Source organism: Pinus tabuliformis, chromosome Q (genome assembly GCF_031772625.1).
Source record: "Pinus tabuliformis cultivar Carrire ecotype Pingquan chromosome Q, CPIR1, whole genome shotgun sequence".
Lineage (NCBI taxonomy): Eukaryota > Viridiplantae > Streptophyta > Pinopsida > Pinales > Pinaceae > Pinus > Pinus tabuliformis.
In genome coordinates, this window is record NC_142296.1 from 695,458,008 (window position 1) to 695,484,837 (window position 26,830).

At 35.4% G+C, this 26,830-nt stretch overlaps 1 protein-coding gene across 1 annotated transcript; it reads left to right on the forward strand.

Annotated features, from left to right (window-relative positions):
• The first annotated feature begins 1,246 nt into the window (after nucleotides 1–1,246).
• LOC149221439 (small heat shock protein, chloroplastic-like) lies at nucleotides 1,247–2,791 on the forward strand. Its single transcript, XM_089385110.1, has 3 exons — nucleotides 1,247–1,402; nucleotides 1,567–1,868; nucleotides 2,106–2,791. The coding sequence occupies exons 2-3, from the start codon at nucleotides 1,589–1,591 to the stop codon at nucleotides 2,546–2,548; spliced, it is 723 nt and encodes a 240-aa protein (XP_089241236.1). The 5' UTR covers nucleotides 1,247–1,402; nucleotides 1,567–1,588; the 3' UTR covers nucleotides 2,549–2,791.
• Nucleotides 2,792–26,830: the final 24,039 nt, after the last annotated feature.

Genomic DNA, 26,830 nt, shown 5'->3' on the forward strand with positions numbered 1-26,830 from the left:
ACAACCTCATAACACCAAGGAAAAGTATCCTCAAGACCCATGGGAGCAAGCTCAATCTATTGCCAAGATGGACAACAATCAAACTGTTACCAACAAAGATGATGGCAAAGCTTCTCAGGATAACTCTTCTTTGTAGCCAAAGACCACCACCAGTTCGTAAGGAGTGTTCATTGAGTGGGAGCAACCTCCTTGTCTCCTAGAAGGATACAATGACCCCTTCCAGTTCATCATGAAGAATGATTAGCCCCATTAACAGGTTCAAGGAAAGGCTCTTCTAATTTATGCTTTATCTATGATTTTCATATGATATTTTGTTGTCACCATTATGCAAGTTCTTGCCAATGTATTTTGAAGCTAAATATTGTCCTCGAACATATTTGGAGAACCGTCCGGTTTCCCTCTAAAGGGAAGATGGTCTCTCCTTAGTAGGCATTCAACTAGTATGGTTTTGATACCCTAATAGTTCTTATCTTAGTCATCAAATGTCCATCCATGCATGTATTCTATGTAACTTTTTGAAAATCTAATGGAAATTTTGCTTAGTTACCAAAAAAAAAAATATGATCTATATTTAAGTTCTATAGAGATTCCTAATTTGTAAATAAGTTTTGTTAGAGCAATACTATGACTTATCAATATCACATGCTCAAAAAACCATAATTCATTTATAAAACATTTATTTCTATAATATTTTTTAATTAATCAATTTAATTAAAAAAATAAAAATAACCTAACTACTTTTAAAATAAGTCTTAATCTTTATTTGAGAACATTATTAAAAATATTCTAAATTTTAAAAATTCTATTTTTATTTTATTTTAAATTTATTATTCATTTTTAAAAAATATAATTTAAACTAAGGGAAAAAAACAATTTTATTAAAAATTACATGCCTCATTTTAAAAACACAAAAACAAGCCCGACCAAAACATCCTCAATTTAAAAACACCAAGACAAGCCCAACCAAAACATCTAATAAAGAAAAGAAAAATACCAAAACCTAAACAGTTTAGGCTATACCTTCCAAAACACACAAAACATGGTGGGAGACCCTTATGCCCCACCATATCACATAGAAAGTACTCGAGGATAATGTACGAATTATAAAGAATAGCAACATCCAGAGAACTCCAGAGCTTCATACCGTGTGTAGATACTAAAACTTCAAAGACAATCAAAGAATACCGACATCCAGAAAACTCCAGAGCTTTACACCATGTGTAGACTATCGAGCATCTTCTGGAACTCTTCGGGAACCCTTCTTTCTCTATATAATGCATTTGCCTGCAACATATTTTTTACAGGCACTTCCGATTTTCCTGCATTTAGCTAATCCTATTTGCGGTACTAACCTGAATTTATCTGTTAATATTTGCGATATCGCTTGGAGTTGTCAAAGAAGGTAGGTCAAATGTGTCTTCACTATTTATAAAGGGCCTTCTGTTACTTTCATGAATTTTGAACAGAAATTCAGTGTGTCTCCAGTTACGGATTATGTGCGAAGCTAGATTTAGGAAAAAGTGTTGATGTTGTCCTAATTTATGTTTCAATTCTGCATTTCCACAGCTTCATCTTGGCATTGTAAAGAATGGCTTGCACTCTGTGTAATGTGTACTTGCCAGCAACTGCTTCTACCTGTTCCACTCCCATATCGGCCAGAAATGGAACTTTCCTCCCCGCTGGGAAGCGGCTGCAGTGCCGTGTGGGGTTTAATTCCCCTCTTTTCAATCAACCGCGTGCAAAAAGTGTTGCCGTGAGAGCGGAAAGCAGCAAAGAAGGAGCCATAGGTTTGCAGAACACTAAAACCCAAAATGTTGCCGAACAGAAGTCCGGGCCTGTAGAAAGAACGACGCAGATTTCGCCGTTTGGTAAAGCCCTCACGCAATTCTTTTAATTCCAGCGCACCAGTCTTAAATTTTCAAGAATCTTTAAAATCAAAGCGCGCCAGTCTTAAATTTTCAAGTGTCTTTAAAATCAAAGCGCAAATTTTCAAGTATCTTTAAAATTAAAGCGCACTAGTCTTAAATTTTCAAGTATCTTTAAAAGTAATTGCGTGCTCCGACTAACGCGGAACAATTTTCTGGGGTTTATGACACAAATGGCAGGGCTCGTGGATCCGTTTTCGCCAATGAAGACTATGCGGCAGATGCTTGACACGATGGACCGCCTTATGGACGACACTTTCATGTTTCCGACATCTTCCCGGCGGGCTTCCAGAGATAACGCGTTGGCGGTTCGAACCCCGTGGGACATTATGGAAAACGAGGAAGAATTCAAAATGAGACTCGACATGCCAGGACTATCACGGGAGGATGTGAAGGTCTCTGTGGAGGATAGTGTTCTGGTAATCAAAGGAGGCCATAAGAAAGAAGAGAAGGAAAACAATTCTTGGGCCGCACGAAGTTACAGCAGCTACAATACGCGACTGGTGTTGCCTGAAAACTGTGAGCTGGACAAAATAAAGGCGGAATTGAAAAATGGTGTCCTCGATATCACCATCCCCAAGGTTAAGGTGGAACCCAAGGTCATGGAGGTTAATGTTGAGTGAGAGAAATTGAACTGCTAAGTGACAAAAAAACCTTTCGATGTAACTTGACCTCTCCCGCGACTGATGAATAGGACATTTTAATAAAAGTTGTATGACATACCTCTTAGGCGTTCCGAAAAAACGACGGTGTAGTATGGATGTGTCCTCAAATGAAAGGAAGGTTGGCGAGTGTTAAATTCATGTTTAAATATTTCAACAATTTCTTCAAATTATGTATTAATATTATTATATGCTTTTAAAGAAGATATCAAATTGTAAATTGTAATTAAATATTGTTTAAATATAATTAAAATGTATATTATATTGGTGGAGATAATGTAGACACAAAAATATGGAAGTTTTAATTATTTTAATTTATAATTAAAGAGGGGTTTAATTTAAGATTATTCTAAGGAATATTGGTATTGTACTGGTTTGGTTGTGTTTGATTGTATAGGTAAGTTTTAATTTATAATTAAAGAAGTGTTGAGTTTAAGATTAATGTTAAATTATAACAAGGATAAATTAAAGAGGTGTTGAGTTTAAGATTAATGTTAAATTATAGTAAGGAATATTGGTGTTGTTGTGTTTGATTTTATAGGGAAGTTTTAATTTTTTTTTTAATTTTTGGGTAGGTGTTTGTCTAGAGTTTTTGGATGGCCGTAATATATGGTGGTATTTGGTATGATATTACTAGCAATTGTCCCAAAAGGTATAAAGAGAGGCCGATAGGATTATTAAATTGGAATTGTTGAATTTTTCTAGAAGAGTTAATTGGTTTGTGGAAAACCTTGTTTTCTTGGATTGGATCATTGTGCAATTACTTTTCTTTAGATGTTTTGTTTATATCTATATTACAAGGAACACATTGAATGTCTTATTTCATTTTAGAATAAGTTAATTGCTCAAAATCAAGAGGTTAAGTTAATTATCCAAAATCAAAAAACCTCTATAGATGGCCAAGCATATACGAAGAATACATCTCATTCATATGCAATACCAAATCCATCTTTTCTTTTCTTTTAGTAAAATTTCAAAAGCATGAACACATGCCATTTTATATGCACAATAAACCCAACTTTTGAAATTTCAATGCCTGGATGCATTCCATTCATATGCTATAGTAAACCCATATTTTCCTTAAATTTCAATCTATAAACACATCCATTCATGAGCCATAACAGAACCACAAAAAACAAAACAACCCAAGCCTCTCGAGCCAAATCAGAGAATAGAAGTCAAATTTTGAAAAGCCTATAAGATTATTCAATTAGCATAAACAAAAACGAGAAATTAGTATGATGATTTGATGTCTGAAACGTCAAAGAAGGTGGCATAGCTTTGTGATTTTAAATATGACATTTTTTTTTCAAGTTTGGTTGAAGATTAACTACCAACATAACCCCTGGCATATTTGATTTTCACCATGCTTTTAAATTGCAAATTAATAATTCATATTTCCTTTTGACACTTGTGCCTTCCATGTGATTTGTCGATATGAAGGTGGCATAGCTTTGTGATTTTAAATATGACATTTTTTTTTCAAGTTTGGTTGAAGATTAACTACCAACATAACCCCTGGCATATTTGATTTTCACCATGCTTTTAAATTGCAAATTAATAATTCATATTTCCTTTTGACACTTGTGCCTTCCATGTGATTTGTCGATATTGCCCATTGGACAATTATCCCATATCCCATTGGACAATTATCCCTTCCCTATAAAAAAAACTTAAAACCATGTGAAATAATAAAAAAAAACGGTTTAACTTTCCCTGCTATATCAAGAATACGGCAAAACAACTACGGTTCCGTGCAACAAAATAAGGTAAAAATGCCATGGTGCATATATACAGAGCAATACTGAACAAATTAATCAATTAATGTTAACCCTCATCTTCAACCAGCTTAATTGTTTACTTGGGCATTCTCATCTACCTATTTACATGGGTCATCTCCATAAATATAGGTTCTGGACATTCAACTGATGGTATTGAGCAAAATAATGTTCAAGTAATTAAACAAGAAATGATCGAGTTGATAGAATTTGCAGAGAGCAAACTGAAAATGACCGAATGATTTCTCTCTTTGAGAAAAGAAGAATTGCTACTCACCTTACCTAATAAAATGAATGCTGCAAAGTGGTGACCGAATGATTTCTCTCTTTGAGAAAAGAAGAATCGCTACTCACCTTACCTAATAAAATGAATGCTACAAAGTGGTGTACGAACATCCTTTTGCACGCGTATTATTGTCCTGTGTACGAACATCCTTTTGCAGGCGTATTATTGTCCTATGTACGAACATCCTTTTGCACGCCTATTATTATCCTGCCTGTTCATACTACACGCTATTGTAGTCAGGCAAAATGTGATCTCTTAATGATTTTGACTACTTAAGTGTACCCATAATCTCAAGGCACCTAACTTAAAAAAAAAAAAAAAAAAAAAAATTATATTATTTAATAAAAATATCATTTAATAAAAAATCAAACTAATGTTAGATTTATTATTATTAAACCATAGAATTATCACTTTTAGATTTATTATTATTAAACCATAGAATTATCACTTTTATTACTTAAGTCCATTCCAAATCCACTTAACCAAGTTTAAACTTATTTTTTTCAAAATTAAAATAGCAAATTTCTAACAAATTCCCTGAATGAAAAATCACAAAGGGAGAAAGAATAAATAAGAAAATGGGATGTTCAATGAATGCTTAGTCCACTCAGCGAGGTTCATTGCAATTTAGTGTATACTTTGTGGATTGTAAATACATCTAGTTTAAAAAGGGACTTTATCCACACCTTGCAGTGTTGTGTGGCAAAATAGCTCGGTGCTCAAATTTACCCAAAATTGAACTTGATTGGTTCAAAATAAGAAACAACTTTTTTTTAAGAATGAGGTGGACTGAAAACCAACCGTTGGATGCTTCGACAAGGTCGCAGGAAAATCCAACAAAGGACCGTGGGCGTTGCATTAATTCATCCATTCCACGCCCTTTCTTCAAGACATGAAACATAATCACTACCAAAAGAGGTTATTAAGCTCGGAGAGCATCTACACCGTCATTTGGGCATCCGACGGTTAGAGTAATTCGGCGCTCTCTACACATGAGACCCTAATTAAACCCTAGCCTCGCCTACCATCCGAATCAGATATAAAAACAACGGCAAGGTTGGGCCAGGCATCCATGATTTGGTTTTTGCAACTCTCTCTGAGCCATCGAAAAAAGGAAAAGGGAAATAAATAGAAAACCCACGCTAAGAGGTCAAATATTGGCGGGGATTCTTCAGATCTGCAGGGGCTCTGATATATACAATTGGGTCCAATTCCATATTTCCTCGAATTTTATCCATCATGCCCAAAAGGCAATGTCAAATGAAATTTCCTCAGATATTTTCTCTCTCAATATTTATATAAATTTCTCTCTCAATATTTATATAAAAAGGACAAATAAGAGCAGGGATTGAATAACGCACACTAAGAAAAAAGATGGGATGAAATTCAAAATTGTTATATACGTAATACGAGCAAGGGTGAGATCTAAACAGAGAAAAGTAGGGTAAGGGCTTAACCTTCATTGAATGGATAAAAGCTACAAGTATCATCCCCTTCGTCCGAAGATGGATGGAAAGAAGCTACCATGTCTGATTATTTTGCGATACATGTTTGACCAACGCAGGTTGAGTGTTTTCAGTCACAATACAGAACGTAACACCAATAGTCTATTTCTTTATCCCAACCCCGCCCCCCCACATTACCTTCATAATGAATCGAGCTCCATCCCTTCCAATACGTTTTCCGTTTCGATACTCTGTTAGATCGACCCAGTCATGGAACCTTAAACAGATTCAGAAATCGAAGTTTTCCGTCTTATATTATCTCTCCATGGCGAACTCCTCTTCCCCTGTTGCAAAATTAATAGACAAGACAAAACCACTCAGCGAAAACTGCCAAATAAAATAAAAGCACCATCTCTACAGTTAAAGCCCTTGCGAAAACTTAAAAAATTAACAAAAAATTAATGGATTGAAATTTTTGAAAAAATTGGGTTCCATGCATAGACATAATCTACCACGCTGTTTTTCCCTGTACAAATTTATTAGTAAAATTCATAGATATTGAAAACCAAAAGCATACGTACTTCTATCTATAAAAAATTTCAAGAAATTCATTCCAATGGATCAAGAATTTCATCTCTATCGATTCTTCTGCTCAACATAACAGCGACAAAATAGAATACACTCTTTTAAAAAAAACATAAATTAAATTCAAAATAGAGAAAAACACGACTAAATAAAACATTGTAAAATCCAAAATGCATGGCCATGCAACAAAGAAAATAAACTTGAACAAGAAACAACGCAAGCCAATGCAATGCAGAGTATTGAAGAAAATGATGAGATGAAAGTGTGAACGCGCTCTATGAGATGCTTAATACTAATGAGTGCAGGGAAGAAGAAAAGTGCTTGCCAAAAGCCAGGGAAGAATAACAGCAACAACAAGGAAAAAGTAGTAAAAATATCTTCAAGAGTGACATAAAAGAATGGAAAAAGCAGTAAGGCAACTCAATCGATATTTGGAAAAAGCAGTCACACTTCGAATCAACGGTTGAAAGCGTCTCACCTGATCCAACGGCTCAAGGTAAAAGTGTTAATGATTGTTGATGCATAGAAAGGCCTATCGGCCTAATTAAGGGTAAATATTTGAAATTCATGTTTAATTTAGAATTGTAGAGATTTGGTATTGATACAATTTAGAATGACTCATATATATGGAATGGGTTTCAAAAAATTAGCTACTAGATCTCTAACCATATGAAGTGGTTCTTTGAAAATGGTAACTAGATTATTGTTGGTATTGACCCTATCATTGGTATGCAAAATCACATTTAATAAGATGAAATTATGCTCTATAGGTCTTAGGGGCTCTTTTGTTGATTGTTGGAATGGGTACATAATCGACCTCAGCGTGGTAGGGATTACCAAGAAGGAAAGTGAAGATATTCTTAAATGGAATGCGTCTCTACGTAATGCAGTGTTGTGGTTTCAAGGTATATTCATTCATTTGTCATGACTTTCATCTCAATATGGAAAAGTGTTGGTTCAAGTGATATGGGAGTGGAATTCCCCAAACAAGCTTAATCTATTTGTTTGGCTTGCCTGGAAAAATCATATATTGACTTGGGACAATATTATTAAATGTTGGATTAGTGGTTTGAATCATTGTATAATGTGTTGGGAGGCAAACAAGAATGTTTTACATTTTTTTGGAATGTCCATTTGCAATCGTGATTTGGTGCAGGGTAATTAAGACTTATAATTTATATTCTGGATGGTGCTTTTTCTCTTTGGAATCTTGCTTCAAGTGGGGGATGAGATGATGGATGGGACACATAATTTTACCCTGGTTTATTATATTGGGCATATGGCAGGCAAGGAACAACATGATTTTTTATGAGTGACTCCTTGACATTGGTGGGATTGCGAATAAGATATGTGCACAGTTCGAGGAACATCCCCAAAAGTTGCATAAATCAAAAGTTCATAAGAGTTTGCACTGCTTTCAAAATTTGGTTTATCCAACAGGTTGGTTTGATGGTGTAACTCAGTGTGGTCGCGGAGTGGTCTTAATGATGAACCCAAATGACCAATTTCACTTGTTTTGGTATGGTGGAAAGGGATCCAATACAAGAGCAGAAGTCATTGCATTATGGAGCTTGATGCACTTTGCCACAAGGCTAAATTTGGAGCAAATCAACCTTTGTACCACATTGAGCACGTGAGGAGTTCTTTTATAAACATAATATTTAAACATCTATTCAGATATTTTAATGAAGTCGTGCTTTATCAAAAAGGGGACTTGTTGCTATTCCAAGCACTATACATTACAACTTTATCTATTATGGCAATAGATTGGATGAAGGATCATTCTTGATAGGCTAAGTTACCTTTTGGAATTGCAGATTTTGTTGGTAGATTAGGAATATTTACATGGTCTATAGTCACTTTTCTTTATTAAATTTTGTTGGTCTTTATATGACATACAACATTACATGGACTCCAACATGAGCACAATTTGTGCTATTTTGAACAACCAAGATTATATGTTATGAGACACATTATGCTAGAAGTTATATGTTATTTCTATATGCAATAGGTTTTTGCTCAAGACTCCCTATGAAACAGATGATAGATACATTTGGATATATGTACTGGTATTTTTCATAATAATATAAATATCAATGTTGTTTTTTTTATCTGGAAAAATAAATAAATTAAAAAGGTGTTGAGTAATTTTATTGTTTTAATTTCATATATAAATTTTAAAAATAAATGAATAGAGAAAATGTATATTGGTGTCATTTTTATAGTATTTGTTGTTGATTTATTTTTCATGAGTTTATTTTCTTGATCCTTTATGTTTTCTTAAGTATTTTATCATCATATTTGTTCTCAACTCTTTTTAGTATTTTTGTTATTTGTTTAATGACCTTAGCCCCATATTTTATTGTTGACCATGTTTCATTTATTAATTTCTTTTCTTTGAATATATATATATTTTATATATTTCTTTTGACTGGTATATATTTTTGTTTTATTTTATTTATTTTTCAATAATTATTTTTAATTTAGTTTATTTTATTTCTATTAATTATTTTTATTTATTAAATGATCTTGTCTTGATTAGGGTCTTGACTTGTTTTTATAATTTTTTACTTCCTCCTTGTTTAGAGTTTGATTTTGAGATTTTTTATTTTGGTTAGTTTTTTTTAATAATATTTTATTTTAATAAATTAATTTAAATATTATTTTTTTAATATATTAGTTATTTATTAATATTTTTTTAATAAATTAATAAACTAATATCATAATTTAAATATTAGTTTTCAAAAACTAGTCATTTAATATAGTTGTTACTTGAAATTTTGGTCTCTACATTGTTCTCTATTTAAGCCTTTGCCATGGTCTGCCTCTTCATCTTCATCTGAGCTTGATAATAAGCCACATAAATGCCTTGGCTAAAAATTTCTCTTATGTAATTTCTACCAAAAAAAACCTTTGCTTAATATATATTTTGTTAAAAATATAAATTTATTTATTTAAAATTTTATTTTCTACCAAAAAACCTTTGCTTAATATATATTTTTGTTGAAAATTTTGTATTCATATAAAAAAAATTATGATCTTCTTATTTTATTACTTTCTAATAAAATTATTTTCAAAAAATTTAAAATCTACCCAACATTACGGTATTATCTTATTATTTTTAAAATTAAATTATTTTCAAAAAACTAAAATCTACTGAACATTAAGTTATTATTTTATGACTTTTAAAATATTTTGAAGATTATCAAACTATTAAGTTGAAGAAAGAAAAATAAAATCTACATAGCATTAAAGAATTATTTTATTATATTTTAAAATTATTAGGAGAATATGAAGAAATATTTGTTTTAAATAAGGGAGAGTTTAATTATATATATATTTTTTTAAATTATAAAAAATTTAAATTAACCATTCGTAACCCAACGCCCTCAACAAAACTATTTAGGTATTAAAAAATGGATTCAGCCACTTATCAAATATATTTTAGATGTGGTATATTATTATTAGGAAATATAGTTTCGGTCTTTCCCTTTATTGGGAAAATAATTAGCATACGGTTTGGAAATGATGTGAAAATAAGGCTAGGATGTACTAAAATTTCCAAAGTCATGGTTGGTGGCCTCCCTAAACTTATTAAACATTTTCTCTCTCATCAATGCAGTAGGCCACAAACTTCTTCAAGGTGACATGACGGATGGGAAAGATTTTAAGGATCGGAAAGATGTAAAATCTCGTGGTATATGTGCGGGTGCATTTGTACAAAGTGGAACAAGGTTTAGTACAAAATTAGAGTGAGTGTTTTATTATAGGAATGTGATTGAGATAATGTTCAATGGAAATGATGAAAGAAATAAGTAATGGTGGTGGAAGTTGGTTTGAAAGGTAAAATATAGTTTAAAAATGGGAACTTTTAGATAGTTGTTTTTGTTAAATTGGAATATATGGCAACAAATGTGGCAGGATTAGACATAACATTATTATTAAGTTTGGAAACTTTTGTTTTTGTTAAATTTCAAATGTGGATGGGAGTAGATATAACATTATTATTTAAATTTAAGTTTGGTAAATTTAATTAAGAGTTAGGGTGGGTTGACTAGCATGGATGTCTTGATAAAGTTTTTGTGATGTAATATGCCTGTTATTTAATTTAGTGTTAATAGGTGAGGGAGATGGGGAGTTCTCCATCTTACCATATAATTAAATATTTAGATTTTATATTTGGTAGTTGAACCATCTAATTAGCTGTAGTTATTGGAATGATAGGTAGTATTGAATTGCTCTAGAGTTATGGGTGACATATCCATTCTAAACACTTATATTTTGACATTGCAACTTAACATATGGACTCCATATTTTTCTGTAGATAGATGGACGTGCTGCAAGGAAATAAAAGAAGAGTTTGTGTTGCTGCAAAGAAGAACAACAATTATAGAGAGCATGTGAGTGTAGTTGGGAACAAAGAGACAAAGGAAGAGAAGTGTGTTTGCAATTGAGAAATCCCATGAGAAGAGAAAAAAAAAAACCACACATGGATGTTAATATTACCACTTTGAATAAAAGGTGACAAAAATCTCTTAAGACATAGCAACCAATGAGGAGTTGTGACCTTTACTTAAAAGGGAAAATAAGTTAACGTTGAAGCCTTTCACTTAAGCTAGCCTATAGGAATTTCTAATTTAATTGTTTAAATTGAGCGTGAAAAGCATTGAGAAAAAGGAGGCATTGACAAACTATTGGATTAGAGAATGGTTCCTTTTATGATGTATATACAATGCATATAGAGGCATTGCTTTGAGCATTAATTGACTTCGAATCTGTGGTTGAAAGGCAATATATTGATTTCTTTGTGTTAGAGAGTGGCCTTCACTTCCTCTACTATGATATGAATCCTATTAATTCTTAAGTGAATTTTCCTTTAAGGCATTAGATTTGACTTAGGGGTTGCTAGCTACAAGAAAATTGTAGTGTAGATGAGCCTATGGTTGGTTAGAAAGTGACTTTGTCTTCTTCAAATTTTCAGCAAAGCTTAACTAACTTTGATAAATGTATCTATTTTTTTTAATGAAATGATATTGTTGTTCAATGTTTCATGAGTATTGCTATGCTAGGTTACTGAGTATGTTGTAATGATGAGATGGATCAATGTTTAATTTTGCTTGGTTTCTCACCATTATTTCTTAAATGGATGAATTTTATATATAGAGGTATGCTTTGAAGCATGTTACTTATAATAGATGTGAGATGTGTGGCTTTGTGAACAAAAATGTATAAGTTGATTTGACCTTTAAGGATCTTTGTGTAATTTGTTATTTTCTTGGTCTTTATTAGGCTAGTTGTGGGATAGAACAATTGTATTGTATGCTTGCTATTGGAGATTTTGTTACCTCTAGAGATAAGTTAGAATGCTAACCTCTTTATTTTTAAGAGTTTGGAGTTAGCGGTGTGAGGTTTGTAATTCTAAAGGAGTGAGCACAGTCTCATTCAGTTGTGGATTTGGCTATGGGCCATCTCTTTATCTTCTTTATTATACTTTGGTTGTGGGTATTAATTTGGAATGCCTTTATAGGTTGTTGAATAATTTTGAGCCCTTAAAAGTATTTGGGTTTTTTTTTTGTTATAATAAGTTCTAATTCTTGAAATCAACTTAAAAGCTTAGCATAAGTTTTAGAATTTTAGAAATTTCTTAAATGAAGTGTTGAAATTTGGGGATTGAAATTGTGGCTCTAACCCTTGGTCATATGGCTCGATGGAAGTCATGACTGTGGGCTAGCTGAAATGGCTAAAGGAGAAAAAAATTGAAATATGTCAGGTATCAAAGTCTACGAATTGATGAAAATTGTAAAGTAGCAAAAGCAAACAATGGTATTTGTCAAAGTGCAGAAAATATAAATGATTGTTAGAAAAAATTACCAAAAGTGGAGATGTTTTGGATATCTAGACATCTGGGAAAACCTTATAAAGATATTTTGCAAAAATATAGATAGAAAATGGGGATCCAAACTTTGCTATGTGCGTAAAATATGATCTAAAAACTATTAAGAGATGGAGACCAACATCAGGGGAAAATTGGACATATGGGAAAATTTATTAATGGGCTTTTCCAAAAATATGGATATGGAACCAATAAGTGACGAAACTCTATTTGGGATAGACCTTGAGATTAAGGTTGCAAGAGATTTGGGAAATGTGAAGTGCAATATATGGGAACTAGAGCTTGTCAAGTTTTAGAGACAAACAACTTGATTCTATCAAGGAGTGGAAGTTTGGGCATTCAAAAAAATAAAAAAGAGGGATTTACTTAAAAACCTATATTTGGCAAGTGCAACAAACCATGGGAAAGTTAGGCACTCAACAACCATAGGGGTAGGAAAATATTGATGTGGCATGATGATGTGTCACGATGACATGGCATGAGGACATGTTTGGGCGATATGGCTCATTGACATATTATTGATGTTATCATGTTGGCAAGGTGTTACAATGTGCCTAATTATTATGAAAAAGAGTTCACATGGTGAACAATGCATCATTGATTGTGGTAAGTGATGTCAAATTTGGGAATCCAAAAATACAGAGCTTTGTTTAATTTAGACTTTCGAGATTTCTCAAATTCAAAAATCTAGAAAGGCCTATTGGCCATAACAAGAATATGAATGAAATGAATAACCACATTAAAGAAAAAGAAAATCCTAGTTATGGATAGATTTGGAAAAATGAAAAATTGAAAAACTACAAGATGGGGATTTATGCAAAATTTTGGATCCAAATGCAAGTGGGATGTTGAGGTGTCAGGTTGAAGTGTGGCTTTATGCAGCGTTGACACATGGGAAGGGACTACCATTGTTAGTTAACATGGAATTATCCAATGGAGACTTCTGGGAAAAATGAACCACATATATGCCACGTGAAGTGGTACATATGTTATGATATTGCTACAAAAAGTGAACGTTTAGATGAGCATAAATTTTTGTTCAAAGCTTGGTTTTCGATGATATTTATACCATTGGAAATCTCTCAATGAATTAAAGATGATGGTGATTTCAAAAAAGAGTTTTCAGAAGAAATATTTTTTATAATCCCACTTCCATAAGGTAACCTTAAAGGTCATGTACAAACCCCCATTCCCTTAAAAAGTCCTTGAGAAGATTGAGTATCATTATAGAGTGGTAGCAAACCTGAGTTCAAAAATTCGGTTGAATGGGCTGAAGAAGAGAAAATGAGATTGATTTTTCTAATGATAAAAGTTATTTTACAAAAATAAAGTTTTTTTTAATCAATATTTTTTTTAAATTTATTTTGTTTGAGGATTTATCTAATCAACATTTGAGTGTGGCTTGCAGCAACAACAAAACATCAATTTTAGGCCAATATGTGCCAATGCATGTATGGCCAAGATAGTTAGATATGCTAAATTTAATTATTTTATTAAACTAACCTTGTGTTGATAGGTGGAAATGTTATTCTTGCAAGAAGGGTTCATCACCCAATCAAGGTCCCAATTAGATCTATATTTATTTTGTAGAAATTATGGTGTATATTTGCAACTTCTCATGAAATTTTAATCAAAATCAAAAAACACAAACCTACACTACAGCTTTGCGGAATTCAATTCACAATTTAGAACATCAATCACAAACATGAAATGAGAAATAACACACATCCACACAATGTTTTTTCCATGGGAAAGAAATATGCTAAAAACCCTTATTCATGCTTGCATTACTCTGATGAATAAATATGTATTACAATTGCTAGCTCAATTTGAGCTCAACCTGCAAGTGAATAGCCTACCTCTATGCTCATTGAGAAGCTCTGACCCAAACTTAGTCAATTTTTAACTCTGCTTGAGACCCTATTTTCTTGTGCAATTCTTGACGAAATTAGGCCCCTATTATTTAGGAATTTCCTCCAAAATGATTGTGAACTTCACAAGGTTGAGAATTTGACTTCATGCGACACCTATACACTCAACACTAGTTTATAATGGATGCTACACTGCGTTGTAATCTCCACCACAGTTGGGGAACTCGAATTCTCTACATGCACTAGCTATTTTGGGTTGATTGATCTGTTAACTGGGTGATCATTGAGTTTGATTGAAGTCCCACTACATAACTCACCTTCCACTAGTTCCTTCAACATTTAGAACTAGTTTAATTGAAAGCAACTTGAAATAACTGACCTTGATTGCTACAAATTAAAAATCACACATGCTTAATTGATCTACAACACCTCTAACTCGAATTTACTAAGTAAACTAAGCGACACAAGACATGCCATACAAGTTAATTGCATCCAACTTGTCTGTTGATATGGAAATTCAATTTTTCTCAATTTGACCAAGACAAAATCAAATTGAGACTTTCTTGCTACATTTTTCAACATCTTTGGTATGTCAATGTCCTCTAATATGTGGACTTGGTTTCTACTTAAAATATTACTCCTCAAAATGAAACTTTATTAAAACTCTTCTAAATCTTAATTACAATCTAATCTATTAAACAAAAATACAACTAATCAATCTATCTATTTCTATTTTCTATCGTAAATCTAACTATCCCAATTGGGATAAGGAAATAGTTCTTACAAACCCGATTGGGAGCAAAAACGCTTTGAAAACTACATGTTAAGAGGAAAATCAATTATATTAGACAACAAATAGTTTGTTGTTTCAACAATTGTTAAATACAATGTATGATGTATCTTGTAGAAGATTACATCGACATTTCAACATCTAAATATACTCAATGAAAAGAAATAAGATAATTCAATTCCAGAAATAAAAATAGTATTAAATCTCATCAATGACGAATATAGTGTATTCACATAAAAATGCCAAATAGTCTAAACACCATTATGGAGAATACCTTTTCTTTTTTTGCTGAAGCAAGAGACAGTCCTTCTATTGACTTAAGAAAGAAAATAATTTACATAGGTTACAGCAAGCACTCAAAAGCGCAAACCCCCACCAAGAGGAGGGAGAATTAAACAATGTGCCCTAAAACCCACTTTTTTTTCTTCTTCTTTTTTTTTAAAAAGAACCAAAAGGTCCAATCACAAGTTAGCCTCCAATGATCTATCCCCTTTAATCATACAGTCCACAAACAAATCGCGCTGAGCAGTGGCCTGCGAAAACCCCCTAAACTGCTCGGCCAATTATGGTCGTCGATCTTCCCCTTCTAATCCGACGGCTAGTATTCATATCGCGCAGCTTAGAAGCAAGATGAATACCACGCGATGAGGGCGGTTTTCCTTCCTTGATCCCCGCCATGTGTTGCTCTTTGAGTGGCATCGCTAGCTTTTCCTGAAAACCATCTTTGGGTTTGAGGGTGCCCGATAAAGGTGGTAAACCGTAAGAGGTTTTGGCCTTTCAGTCCCACAAACCTGCACGACCATCTGTGGCCGTTGATCTTCCCCCTCCTGATCCTACGGCCCAAATCAATATCGTGCATCTCATAAGCTCGAGGAATACCATGCAATGAGGGCGGTATTCATTCTTCTTCCCCTGCCACACGTCAATTGCTGAGTGGCATCGCATGCCATCTGGGAAAACAACTTCCTGGTCAAAGGGCGCCTGATGCAGGTGGTATATCCCGAGCAGTTTTTGACTCCGGTATTCAACTCTCCTGGTTCCCAAAGCACTGCCCGAGGAAGACGTGCCTTGAAGGGTCTCCTTTTGCACGGAAAACACCAGGACTTGTGTTGGCCTCCATTGTCAGTCTTCTCGGTAGCCCATATCCTCGGAGCTTTTCCTTTTGCGCAAATAGCTTCTGGCCCTATGACTTCCTCCGTCCAAATGTTCAGTAGTGCCTAGGCTAATGTAGACTTCGTTGAAATCTTGAGCAATCCTAAAGTGAACCTCTGCTGAGACTCTGCCTAAAGTGAACTTATTCCTCATTTGCATAAAGTGAAATGTTATCTCTCTGTCTGTTCTGATAGTATTGTCTTTCTATGAGGGCCCAAGATGAGCATTCATCTCTCACTCTGTCATCTGTAACCTCCTCCCACCGGCAACACATGTCAGTAAGCTTGCTTCTAACCCCCTCATTGGCTAGCCAGTCCGCCACTTTGTTGGCTTCCCTGCGAACATGCACAAACCTGAGAGTTCTTAGAATTCTTAGGTGTGATTGGATTCTTTGGTAGACTTGCAGAAGCCGCCAGTGACCTGAAATTTTCTCTGGTGCTGCTCCTACGCTCAGCCTCTTGACCGAATTAATGACTAACTCCGAGTTAGCCTCTATGATGACATTATGTGTGTTGTGCTTACACAGTATTTCCAAGCATAGCTCCATCACCATGAGCTCAGCCATGTTGTTGGTTGCCTTCCCTAGATAACTGTGGAAAATAACCTGTATGTTGCCCTCCTCATCTCTCATGACTCCTCCATACCCTGCATCTCCAGGATTTCCTTTTGAGGCCCCATCTATGTTAAATTTTAAAAAACCTTGTGAAGGGGGTTGCTAGAAAACCTTTCCTTCTATGTTATGCTTGGTGATCTACAAAGGACTCTAAGGGAGATGTACCTGAAGCTCCAGTTTTTCCAGGATGCTAGCCTCTCTGTTTCCTCTGGGATTCTCGGAGGAGACTCTCCCCAGGATGTGGACAGTCTCCTTGAGTTGCTTGAGGATTAGCTTTATGATGCTACTCACCAGGCCCAATTTATCTTTGAAAATCTTGTTGTTGCACTCCTTCCATACATTCCAGATCAAAAACCCTAGGATCAAACCCTAGGCTGAGTTTATTGTCTCATTATCCGAAAAAATTTCCTCCAATTTTTTAGTGTAGCAATGATGTCATTTTCATGCCTGTTTGTCTACTCAAAGACATCTCCAACCCAGTTCCATAGTGTGGCAGTGAAGGAGCAACTATTGAGGAGATGATTTGTGGTTTCTTCCTGTTGTCCACACAGGTGACATCTTGAGGGGCCAACAAAGCCTCTCTTTCTTAGATTATCCCATGTCAAAATTTTACCTTGTTGAACCAACCATTTAAACAGTTTGACCTTCATCCAGTGAGGGTTATCCCAGAGTTCTTTCCATGTCTTGTCAGTGCTTGGAGAGTTAAGCCCTGTAGCGATTCTTTTGGCCTCTTTAAGGGTGAAGAGACCCACCTTATTCCTCCCCCATCGTAATTGATCATCCGAGGTTGAGGTTAAGATTTGCCTCTTTTCTAGAATACCTTGGAGGGCCTTAGCTTGAGTATTCAACATGTTCATCTCATTGTAGACTGGAAGCTTCCATATTCTCCATTTTTCATTGCTCCTTGACTGATCCCAATAGTCACTTACCCTTCTTAAGCCTTTATTGATGGTATCCATTTGGATACTTGCTAATTCCTCTCTACTAAAATTGCCCTCCTGTTTCCAATTGTCCTCCCAGAACCAGAGAAAATTTCCGTTATCGATCTCCCAGAAACTGTGTTCTTGAACTAAGGCCCTGTTCGCCCAGGCTCTGTTCCAAACTTGTGAACCTTTTACTTGTCCTGTCATTCTTATGAGGTTCATATCCGGCCAATTCATTGCATACTTTTGTTTCCAGAGTTTTGCCCAGGGGGCTCGTATTTCCTTTAGCCATCTCCACCAAACTTTAGCTCCCAAAACTCTGTTCAGAATTCCTGGGTCATGGAGACCCAGGCCACCATGGGATTTAGGCATGCAAATCTTTTCCCAAGCCACTAGAGCCCATTTCTTCTTTTCTTCACCCTTCCCCCAGAGAAAGTCTCTTTGAATGTTTCTTATTTGAATACTGACTCCAGTTGGTGCTAGAATGGCTGATAGCATATAGATAGGGATGGTTTGGAGGATAGCCTTAGTGAGAGTTAGTCTCCCAGCTAGATTTAGGGCTCTGTTTGTCCATTTACTGACTTTGTCTTTCAATTTATTTAGAACAGGCTCCCAAATGTCCTTATGTAACGGTTTGTCAGTGAGGGGAACTCCCAGATACTTCGAGGGCAATGAATCTCTTTGAAAGCCCAAAATTCTGGAAAGATTTCTTTGAATCGAAATGTCAGTATTGAAAAAGAAGATCTTTGATTTAGTAAGACTTACCTTAGTGCCCACTGCCATTGCAAATTCATACAGAATTTTCTTAAAAGCTTTGGCTTCCTTGACTGTGGGAGTGCCTTGAAGCATAGTATCATCCACAAATTGTTGGTGTGTCACCGTGTCTCCCCCTTGAGTGAGTCTCAGACCTTGAATTCTGCCTTCCCCCTTAGCAGCTCTTATTGCTCTACCCAACCCTTCCATCATGAGAATGAAAAGGAATGGGGAAAGAGGATCACCTTGCCTAAGACCTCTTGTAGGCTTGAATGTTCTGGAGGGAGAGCCATTGAGAAGAATAGAACAACTAGTAGTAGTAACTAGAGACATGACCCATCTAATCTAGTTGTGGTCAAATCCATAAGCTTTAAGCATTGCTTTTATGTAAGTCCAGCTAAGTTTGTCATAGGCTTTCACTATGTCCAGCTGAATTATCATTCCTGCCTGCTTGTTTGTAATGAGTGATTGAACCACTTCATGAGCTTGAATTATGTTATCAAGAATCTGTCTTCCTTCCACATAACTCGTTTGCTCCTATGACACCAGGGTAGGGAGGAGTGGTTTGAGTCTGTTGGAAATTACCTTGGATATTATTTTGTACACTACATTGCACAAGGCTATAGGTATGAATCTATCTAGATAGGAGGTCTTTTCCTGTTTCGAGATTAAGGCTATGAAAGATTCATTAAGCATCCTCGAGACTGTTTTAGAACTGTGCGAGTCTTCCACCACCTCCAGAATATCATGCTTTACAATCCTACAACAAGTTTTGAAAAAGTCCAAATTGAAGCCATCAGGGCCTGGAGCTTTCCCATTGTGCATCTCTGTGATGACTTCCTCAAGCTCTTCCTCTGTTACTAGTCTGTTGAGATTGTAATTGTCTTCTCTGGAGACCAATTTAGGAATGTATTATGTAAATATTTTTGTATACTGAGATCTGTCTACAGTGGTCTCCTCAACTATTTTCTGGAAATGCTAGACTAGAACCTCTTCCATCTCCTCATGTGTGTTTCTTTCAACTCCATGATGGTCAGTGAGTTTCATAATTCTATTGTTGTTTCTGTGGTCTATAGTGGATCTGTGAAAGAATTTGGTGTTCCTCTCTCCTTCCTTGATCCATTGGACCCTGGATTTCTGTCTCCAAAGTATTTCCTCTTGTAGACATCTATTCTCCCATTCATGCTGTAGTGAATCTACAAGCTCTTTTCTTTCCTTTGTGTAGCCTTCTATGATAAGAATTTGGTTTATTTCCTTTAGTTTCTTTTCCACTTCTCCTTTAGCTTTGAAGATGTTACCAAATTCATTTTTATTCCAGTCTTTGAGTCTGCCTTTAATGTGCTTGAGCCTGCAATGAAGAAGGAACATCTTTGTGCCTTGGAAGGGTATCTCTTCTTTCCACCATCTTTCAATGTTTTTGAGGAAATCTAAGTGTGTGAGCCATACATTCTCAAACCTGAAGGGGTTGTTCCTAGGTTTTCCAATTAGAGAAGCTTCCAATTGGATGGGCCAATGGTCAGAACCACCAAAAGGTAGGATGAACGCTGCTAGACTTCTTCCCATGAGTAGAAGTTCCTCTGAAATAATGAATCTGTCTAACTTTGAGGCTACTTGGTTAGAGCCCCCCCTTTTGTTATTCCAAGTGAAAATTCCATTACTAGTGTCCATATCCACCAGTTTCATATTGGTTAGGAAGTTCTGGAAGGAAACTGACTCCCGACCAAGTGTTCTAGTTCCCCCTTTTTTCTCCGTGAGAGATTTTATCATGTTAAAATCTCCCCCTAGAATCCAGGGTAAAGCTGGGTATCTCTTCTTCATATCCTCCAGTGTGGTAAGGAGCCAAAGTTTGTCCTCCGTTAGTTGGGGACCATAGACATTGGTGATCATATAAGACTGCTTGTCACCCACAGGTTGGATGATCAAAGAAAGGTGATGTCTGGACACCTCCGCATCTTGTATACCAAATTTCTGAGGATCCCATAGAGTGAGAATGCCACCAGCCGATTTATTTTCCTTGACCTCAAGATATTCATATCTATTTAACCATTTGTTGTGTTTTTCTCTGATCTTCTCCACAGAGCATTTTGTTTCCTATATGAACACTATGTCAGGTTTCTCCTCTCTGATCCTATTGCTTAGATTCCTCTGTTTCCTTCTGCTCCCTAGTCCTCTAATGTTCCAGGTTGTGATTTTCATTGAGGTGGGGTTTTGAAGGAGTAACTAGATAGGTCTTTCATCCTTCCTGAGTCAATCATGAGTTTGCCACATTCTAGTAGCAATTCTTTCTGTCTCTTTCTTCCTCTCTTTCTGCCTGGGTTTTTCACTAATTTTCCTACTGTTAATCCTGGTGAGGAAACCCCTTTGTTTTTCTGATTGTCATGTCCTCTTTTTACTCCTACAGCTGTTTGGTGTGACTTGCTGAGGAATATTTGTTGAACCTTGTCAACTTCCTCCTGTGGTATGGAGTTAATACCCATGCTTCCTCCTTGTTCTAGAAACTTTTCTAACTCCAGGTTCTCCCTTTCCAGGATCTCCTGTAAGTCTTGGTCCTCTGTACCACTTTTGCTTGGAGTCTATTATGTGTTCATTCTGTTCCTGTGTGAACTCCATACTTGTCTCTTTTCCTTTCCCTCTTTCTATCTGTTTCTCTGTTTGCATTTGATTTCCCTTATCTTCTTCTTGTTCTTCTAAGATCTCAAAACTATTGTGACTACTTGGTTTGTTATCATTAGGGTTCTTTTGTGTCTTCCTTCCCCCTCCTTTACCTTTCCCTCCCACTTTAGTAAAACCCATATGATCTTTCCCTTTGCTGGTGTTTTGGTATTCCTCCCTTTTGTTAAGAGGGCAATCTCTGAATAGGTGTCCATGCTCATGACATTTGTGACATCTGAAGGGGATGTGCTCATAGTCAACTGCCTGAACCCATTCCTCATCATAGACTTCAAGAATGACCTCATCTGGAAGAGCTCCAGAAAGGTCCATTTCCACACATATGCGGGCATAGGAGGTATACTTTCCTCGTAGGGTTGCTTATGAAATCTTTAAAAAATGACCTAATTTATTGCCTATTGCTTTTAAAGACTCTGGCATCCAATAATCTAAGGGTAAGGAGTAGAGTCTAATCCATACTGGTACCGATGTGAATGTTTCTCGCTCCGACACAAAGTTCATCGTCCATGGGTGCATATAGAGACTAGCTGTTGTATAGAAGTATGGCCCTCCTTCAAAAATCCTATCTCTGTCCTCCATGTTCGTGAACACCACTGTAAAAAAACTTTGGATCCAAGATGTATATTTAACTCCCCTTTTGGTTTCCAGTTGTATTTTATCCAAGTGTATAACGCTTTCTCTGTCGGCCAGATTCCCATAAACTTGCATATGATTGTGTAGTTTGTCATATGATCCCTGTGCACTTGAAGAGCAGGATCATTCAGTATAACCTGTGGTTTAGTGTTGGTCTTGGGTTTGCAGGGCCCCATCTTGGTTCTGTTTCTTGTTCTCTGATCACTGTCTTCCGCTTTATCCTCCTGTCGGTCTTCCTCGTGGGTCCCTTGCTTTGCATGGGTTAAGAGGAAAATCAATTATATTAGACAACAAATAGTTTGTTGTTTCAACAATTGTTAAATACAATGTATGATGTATCTTGTAGAAGATTACATCAACATTTCAACATCTAAATATACTCAATGAAAAGAAATAAGATAGTTCAATTCCAAAAATATAAATAGTATTAAATCTCATAAATGACTAATATAGTGTATTCACATAAAAATGCCATAATATTCTAAACACCATTATGGAGAATGCCTTTTCACAAATCATCAAATTTTAAATATTTTGTTAAATTCAAATAATAGTATACAAAACCCAATATTTGATTCTCTAGCTGAAGGAAACACTAGCTAACATTTTTATGGATGTCTTTCATTTCTAGGACATCAATCTTTCCTCTATCCTTGGAAGTAGTGCACAAGTCTCAATTCTAGAGTGAAATCTCCAATTATAATTTCAAAAGAAAATCTCATAATAACATAAGACTCCTTCTCTTGGTTCAATCTCCTCTCCCTTGGACATTTATATTCAAGCTATTTTTATAAAAATGTGATTTTTTAAAACTGAAACATGTGCGCTCAAAATCATAAGAAAGTGATGGGTTTGGTTGGATCATCATAACCCATGATCTGATGGGCTTCCAATTCTTTGGGTATAAGTGGTACAAGTGAGCTTGCATTAAGGTTTGGTATTGTGTTCTTCATTGTCATTTAGATGAAAGGGCTTCTCATAGCCTTTTTTTTTTATGTATAAGTAACTCTCTTGAAGCTTGTAGTTCTAAGGTTATATTTTGTTTTACACAATATGAAGTAATATTTAAAATTTCAAGGTTGTATTTTCTATTTGGTTTGAAAATTTATTGTATTTTATATGGTTATGTATTTTACATGTAAAATTAAAATTGATTTGTAGGTATTTTGGTAAAATAGAAGTTGATAATCGTGTTGATAGGTTTGTCTATTTTAGAATAGGGTTTTCAAATTTTTAATTGAATTATCAATAATTATTAAGTCGATGGTAGGGATTTAACCTTCCCAAAATATTTTAAAATATTATAAATAATATCTCAAACATAGTTATTCATTTTTTCCATTTTTGTATAAATTGATTTAATTAGAAAAAATGTTATACAAACAAGTGTCCTATGAAACAAGTTACGGTTTTTTCGGCATGTGGTATTGATAATTCTGTTGAATGGTGTTTTCATTAATGTGAAAGTTAGTCATTGGTGATCGGCATGAAGATTGCATGCTCGAGGAAGCAATGAAGAAAAGGAAGGAAGTCTTGACATGAACGTTTTTAATATATGTTAATGGGTTGTAATAATTGGAAGTACCAATGGACAAGAAGCCCTGAAAGAAAGAAAAGGAATCCCATAGCAAAGCCATGAAGCCCCACTTTTTTTGCACTTGTTAAAGTGAATTTACTTGCAAGATTGTCATCATCGGATAGTACTCATCATGCCATTTTCAACGGTAGGTGGCATGCCACATGGCTCCTCACAGTTGAAGAGATATGCCCCTTCAAAGAAATTGGACCCAATTGCCAGGGTAAAACACCCATTGATTGGGTTGGTTTCCATTGAAAATATTTGTTTAAAAGGAGGTTATAACAACTTCCATTTGAAGGGACTTGCTAGTTGCAAGATTGTCCCATTCAGAATCAAAAGCATTTGAGGTTGGCCCCATAAAATGGGTCATAAATATCAATTAATAAAATTATATCTCTTAAAAATGAGCCCCCCCAACTTATATGAGAGGTATTTTAAATTAGAATTTAAATTTTAATGGGCTAAGTCGGGCACCCTAAAATCCCCCCATATTACTTTATATATGAGTGTCGTCCATGGGAAAAAATGGTAATGAAAAAGGAAAAAAATAAATCTCTCAAAATCACATTGAATCTGAGACATCCAAAATTTCCAAGGAAGGAAAATTGTAGGACGTTTTTGGGGTTATTCTTTTTCTTTGTTTTCTTATTGTCTTGCATAGGTACTGGGTTGTTTACTTGAGGCCTAATTTGTGCCATATTTGAGGCCTAATATGAGGGCTGATCTAATATCCAATTTGAGGATGAATTTGAGCTAAGTCTAAGGAAATGCTACTACTCCAATCAACAATGGTTTATGATATCTCCCTTGGATTGTTAACAAAGAAGGGGAAAGAACTATTGTTGAGTTGAGTGCACATTTTTTGAAAGGTTTCCAAGTGCTAAATGAGGTTGGGAGAGATAAGGATGATCATATTTGAGTCTTACCATGGTTGATAACTCATATTTGCATGCTAAAAAGATGTCTACACTCGGTTTGGAGACTAGTTGCTCATAGACAAGTGTGTTGTGTGCGGGTATGTAACCAGATTGGCATGCACAACTGGTCTACATGATGATTAAGGCCTGATTTGCATATACGATGACCAAATTTTCATACACATTGTGTTTTGCATGTTTTTGGTTCTATAGAGAGTGCACAAGGTGTTGTGTTTGGAGGGGGCCAAATCCACAAGTATGGCTATTTGAATACACAAGAAAATGGGGTCTTTGTTGTTTTTTTTAGTTTGTATAGTGATATAGGATGAGATCAGTTCTGTTATTTCGTTGTGGGAAGGGTTCAATGCTAGCAAATGGAAACATGAGAGTAGATAAGAGAAAAAAGGTAGTGAACACCTCAAATTTCCTAGTAGCTTTAGCTTGCAACAATCCATTCTTATGGATCTGCAACATAATTCTAAAATTTGGCAATGGAAATGGGATGCAACAATGAGGAAGATCATACATGTAGTAGTATTTCACGTTTTAGCCCAATAGATTGATTTAACATGTACAAGAGGATCAAAGGGCTATTTTGGACAGTGATACTATGGCAAAGGGAAGAAAAGAAGTGCATAAGAACACTCCCATCATCCTTTAAGAATGGTAGGAATGGTCGTGTAAAGAAGGAAAGGAACTATGTTTTAGGTCTGACAGTATTACTTGTGAGTATTTTGAGGGCAACACTTGGGGTAAATTGGCGTCAGGAATTTGAAGTAGTAGATAGTGTTATGAGTTTAAGGCTTAGATGGAGTAGGAAAGTGTAACACCCCCTCCCATGTTTACTCTCTTTTACAAGCCCTCCAGGTAAGTGTGAAATAGAGTGCCACTGTGACATGACCCGACCTCCTAGATCCAGTTAAGGAAGTGGGGCCTACAAATGACACTTGCTAAGCACAAACTGACATCCTACAGGGACTACATATCACCCAGGAGCTAAATAAACACCCCAGGTTGTCAATCCTTGAGTTGGAACTTTGTTTTAGTGACCTAGACTCCCAACCACACCCTTGACATTGCATGCATGCAATTGAAGGCATCCAATTTCACTCATAAGCCTTTCTCCATGCGGTTGTAACCTAAATTGCTCAGTTCAATACCCGTGGTCCTGAGAGCTAGGCCACAATTCCAGGCCAACCTCTAGACCCCTACCTAGAACTACTTAAGACTTCTCATAATGATAAATGACATAAGTTTGATGATAAACTTACAAAACTTGAACAAGAACTTGACCTAACTAGGCCTAACCATGACAGCCATTTCGTCAAACATATAATGAACATGTAAGCTACATGTCATGAATGCATATCTAATCATAGGAGTGTGAAACTTATCTGAGAATCACCAAGAAGGTCTAATTCCTTCTCATAATAGCTAAAATAACACTTCTTAGCACATGCATTCATTAACCATCAATTACTTATCAAATACTAAATAATTCATAGCTAGAGCACATTACAAATATATGGTTATAGCCAACATATAACCAAATTATTAACCATGACATAATATCCATCAAATCATCATAATATCAAGTACAAGTTCTCATAGAATACGATAGGAAACTAGCTCTTATTAACTGATGCAAAAACCAACCAAGATAGGGACTTCCACGTACCACCCAACCATAGATTGAGCTAAACCAAATATTTCTTTCAACCAATCACCCATGTTCCATATTCCAAGCATGATGTGGGATCTCACGACATAAACAACCAAGGCTTCCTGAAGATTAAACCACCTCCACCCTCATTCTATCACAATCTTGCCAAAACTAGTCAAGAGATCATGAAACCCAAACAAGCTTGGATGCCTCAGAGTTTCTTCATCATTGCCTTGAGGAATTTTCTTGGCGCCACCCACCTGTTGAGGGATTCCTGGAGACTAGCTCCAGCCCCAACCCTTGGTAATTTTCCTGAGACCACCTCACCCGATTCCAAAACCTTTCGGCAATATAAAGATCAACTAGAAAATAGTCACATCACACCATTTTCATCCAGTAAATGGAAATGCAAGGTTGAAACCACTGTCAAACCCTTCAAAACCCATGCTAATGTCAACAAATGAACCAAATAAACCAATTCATGTACTATGCATTCACACATCATCTAGGAAATCACACATGCAACCTGTTACTTGCAAATATTCCTACTAAAGATGTTGATCCAACCTCTCCTTACTTTCCTTGATCATCCTTTTCCTTCCTTTGATTTCCTTGTGTTTCATTTCCTAGCTTGCTTTCTCCTCTTGGTGCTCTTCTCTCTCTCTCTCTCTGAAACTAATCCCAAAACAAAA